Source organism: Eurypyga helias, unplaced genomic scaffold, assembly GCF_000690775.1.
Source record: "Eurypyga helias isolate BGI_N326 unplaced genomic scaffold, ASM69077v1 scaffold19596, whole genome shotgun sequence".
Lineage (NCBI taxonomy): Eukaryota > Metazoa > Chordata > Aves > Eurypygiformes > Eurypygidae > Eurypyga > Eurypyga helias.
This window is the reverse complement of record NW_010258753.1, coordinates 1,404-4,033: the sequence shown is the minus strand read 5'-3', so window position 1 is coordinate 4,033 and position 2,630 is coordinate 1,404. Positions and strand designations below refer to the sequence as shown.

The window sequence follows — 2,630 nt, the reverse complement described above, 5'->3', positions numbered from 1 at the left end:
GGCCTGGGCGAGGACGTGATGGAGAGGAAGAAGCCGGCCCTGGTGCCGCTGCCGGAGATGATGGTGCAGGTGGAAGCTGGAGGGATGCACACGGTGTGCCTCAGCCAGACGGGAAAAGTGAGTGCAGCGGGCAGCACCCCGGGGGGGTGGGGGGAGGCTGAGCTGCCTTTCCCCACAAGCTCGGAGACGTGTCCTGGAGCAGGGGGGGGCTGAATTTTGCTCAGACACATCATTCTCTCCAGCTTCGGGGACGAGCGTGGTCTCCATGCCACGGACCTCAAAATTTTAGGGGACTAAAGGGATAATTCAGCCTGGTGGGTCTCGGTCCCCTCGCTTCACACTCATCCTGTTGCCGCGGCGGGGCCCATCCTGACCCGTCCGCTGTCTGTCTGCAGATCTACACCTTCGGCTGCAACGACGAAGGCGCCCTCGGGCGCGACACCTCGGCAGAAGGGTCCGAGACCAGGCCAGGGCCAGTGGAGCTGCAGGAAAAGGTGGTGCAGGTCTCCGCGGGGGACAGTCACACGGCCGCGCTGACGGAGGACGGCAGGGTTTTTGTCTGGGGCTCTTTCCGGGTATGTTGATTTCTCGGGCTGGGGAAGCTCTGCTGAGGGTTGCTGCGTCTGCGGCTCATGTCCCTGCGGCTGTCTCCATCCAGGATAACAACGGGGTGATCGGCTTGCTGGAGCCCATGAAGATGAGCTCCGTTCCTGTGCTGCTCCAGCTCAGTGCGCCCGTCGTTAAAATCGTCTCAGGTGAGCGAGGTCCTGGGGCGTGCGTGGGTCAGGCCGGTGCACGAGGCTGTCACAACCCTCGGGAGAAGGTGAAGGTCCACAAAGTCCATGTCCTTTTCCTCTTGGCTGCTCCGAGCCAGGTACAAGGCTGTGCTTGGTTTCCTCTCGAGAGAACAGACCTTGTGTCATCTTCTACCCCCACCGGTATCGTTAATATTTGACCCAATCTGATGTAAAATGCCTTACGAGGGTGCCCTAACCGTGACCCCGTGGGGGCAAAGCTCTCACCCTCTTCTGGTCTGTGGGAGGCTGAGCAGAGCAGCTGGGCAACTTGTCCAGGGCCCGGGTGAGGTTGAGGGGGGGACCTGTTCCCCTAAACCTTCCCAGAGAAACTTTGGAGTTTCAGGTGGGGAGCTGGGATCAGGAAGAGGGAGATCCCGGTGGTTTAAGTTGTGCCAGAAGCTGGCATCAAGGTATCCCCCTTTTCTCGCTGGGACGGATGGGGTTTATGTGTGGGACCTCAGCCCCTGGGTGACGCTGGGTTCCTGGAGCATGACTCCTGTGCTCATCTCCCCATCTCTTCGCAGGGAATGACCACTTGGTGATGCTGACGGTGGACGGCGACCTCTTCACGTGCGGCTGCGGCGAGCAGGGCCAGCTGGGGAGAGTGCCGGCGCTCTTTGCCAACCGAGGAGGGAGGAAAGGGCTGCGTGAGTCGCTTTGGTGCTCAGAGGCGCGCGGTGCCGCACCCTTTGGCCGCAGCTCTGTGCTTTGCAGAGGAGCAGAGAGGCCCAGTCTCTTCCCCTGCTGCTCAGGGGCTTGCGCCTACGTCGGTTGCTTGGATTCAGCGAGCTGGATCTCGCGGGGGTGGGGTGAAGAGGCTGTAAATCACTAGACCCCGTGTGACACCTTGTCTCCTGCCCCCAGAGCGCCTGCTGGTCCCCCAGCGCGTCCCTGTCAGAGGCAAAGGCAACAGAGGCAAAATGCGCTTCCAGGATGCCTTTTGCGGGGCTTATTTCACCTTCGCCGTCACGCAGGAGGGACACATCTATGGATTCGGCCTCTCCAACTACCACCAGCTGGGTGAGCTTCGCTTACGTCCCTGTCCATGCTGCCCTGGCCTGCTGGGGGGACACTGCCGGGCATCCCGGACCCTGGACACACCAGGAATGGGGGTGGGGGTCACCCTGCGTAGCGCTGTGTTTAGTCCCAGCCCCTACAGCCAGTGGGTTTGAGCAGAGATTTGGTTCTGGGGCTTTTGGGGGTGGGGGGGCTGTGTTAGTCCGTGGTGGGGTGAACCCCAGGGTGGATGGCTCGGTGCTGGTGCCTGGCCTGAGCTGCCGATGCCCACGGACCTGATCTGCCTGGGTTTGTGCGTCCCATCCCACAGGGACCCAGGGCACCGAGCCCTGCTTCTCCCCGCAGAACCTGACCTGCTTCAAGAACTCCACCAAGTCCTGGGTCGGGTTTTCCGGCGGGCAGCACCACACGGTGTGCGTCGACTCGGAGGGTGAGTGCCGGCAGGACGGGTCGGCCACACAAGGGGAGGGGGGAGGTGTTGAGGTGGGGGGGAGGTGTTGGGGTGGGGGTGACGTGCTGGAACCCTCCAAGTCCTCAGTGTTGGAGGCAACGAGGGTGGTGTGAATTTGCAGCAAAGGGCAGGGCGGGTGGCAGGAACCCAGAGTCACCTGCTCACCTTATTGATTTTTGGGAAGCTCAAGGGTCTCTGTCCCACCCTGCGCCTCCTGTTTGGGATCTCGGGTATGGTAGGAAGAAATGATGCTCCTCCAGGAGTCAGTCCCGGGGCAGACAGTCCAGCTAGGGCCTGCTGCAGGTTTATGACCCCCTGGAATCACCTCCCGCGCTTCTGTTGCGCTCCAGGTAAAGCCTACAGCC

The 2,630-nt window shown here is 61.9% G+C and overlaps 1 protein-coding gene across 1 annotated transcript in view; it reads left to right on the top strand.

The window, feature by feature from the left end:
• Positions 1-3: 3 nt before the first annotated feature.
• The window catches only part of RCC1 (regulator of chromosome condensation 1), a gene marked incomplete at its 5' end in the record, with an annotated part of 3,972 nt that continues 1,345 nt past the window's right edge, over positions 4-2,630 (top strand). The window contains 8 exon segments of the mRNA XM_010154480.1: positions 4-117; positions 396-575; positions 659-755; positions 1,322-1,444; positions 1,662-1,817; positions 2,125-2,244; positions 2,616-2,628; position 2,630. The exon segment at position 2,630 is cut by the window's right edge and continues 136 nt beyond it. Of these exon segments, the coding sequence (XP_010152782.1) occupies positions 4-117; positions 396-575; positions 659-755; positions 1,322-1,444; positions 1,662-1,817; positions 2,125-2,244; positions 2,616-2,628; position 2,630 (804 nt within the window).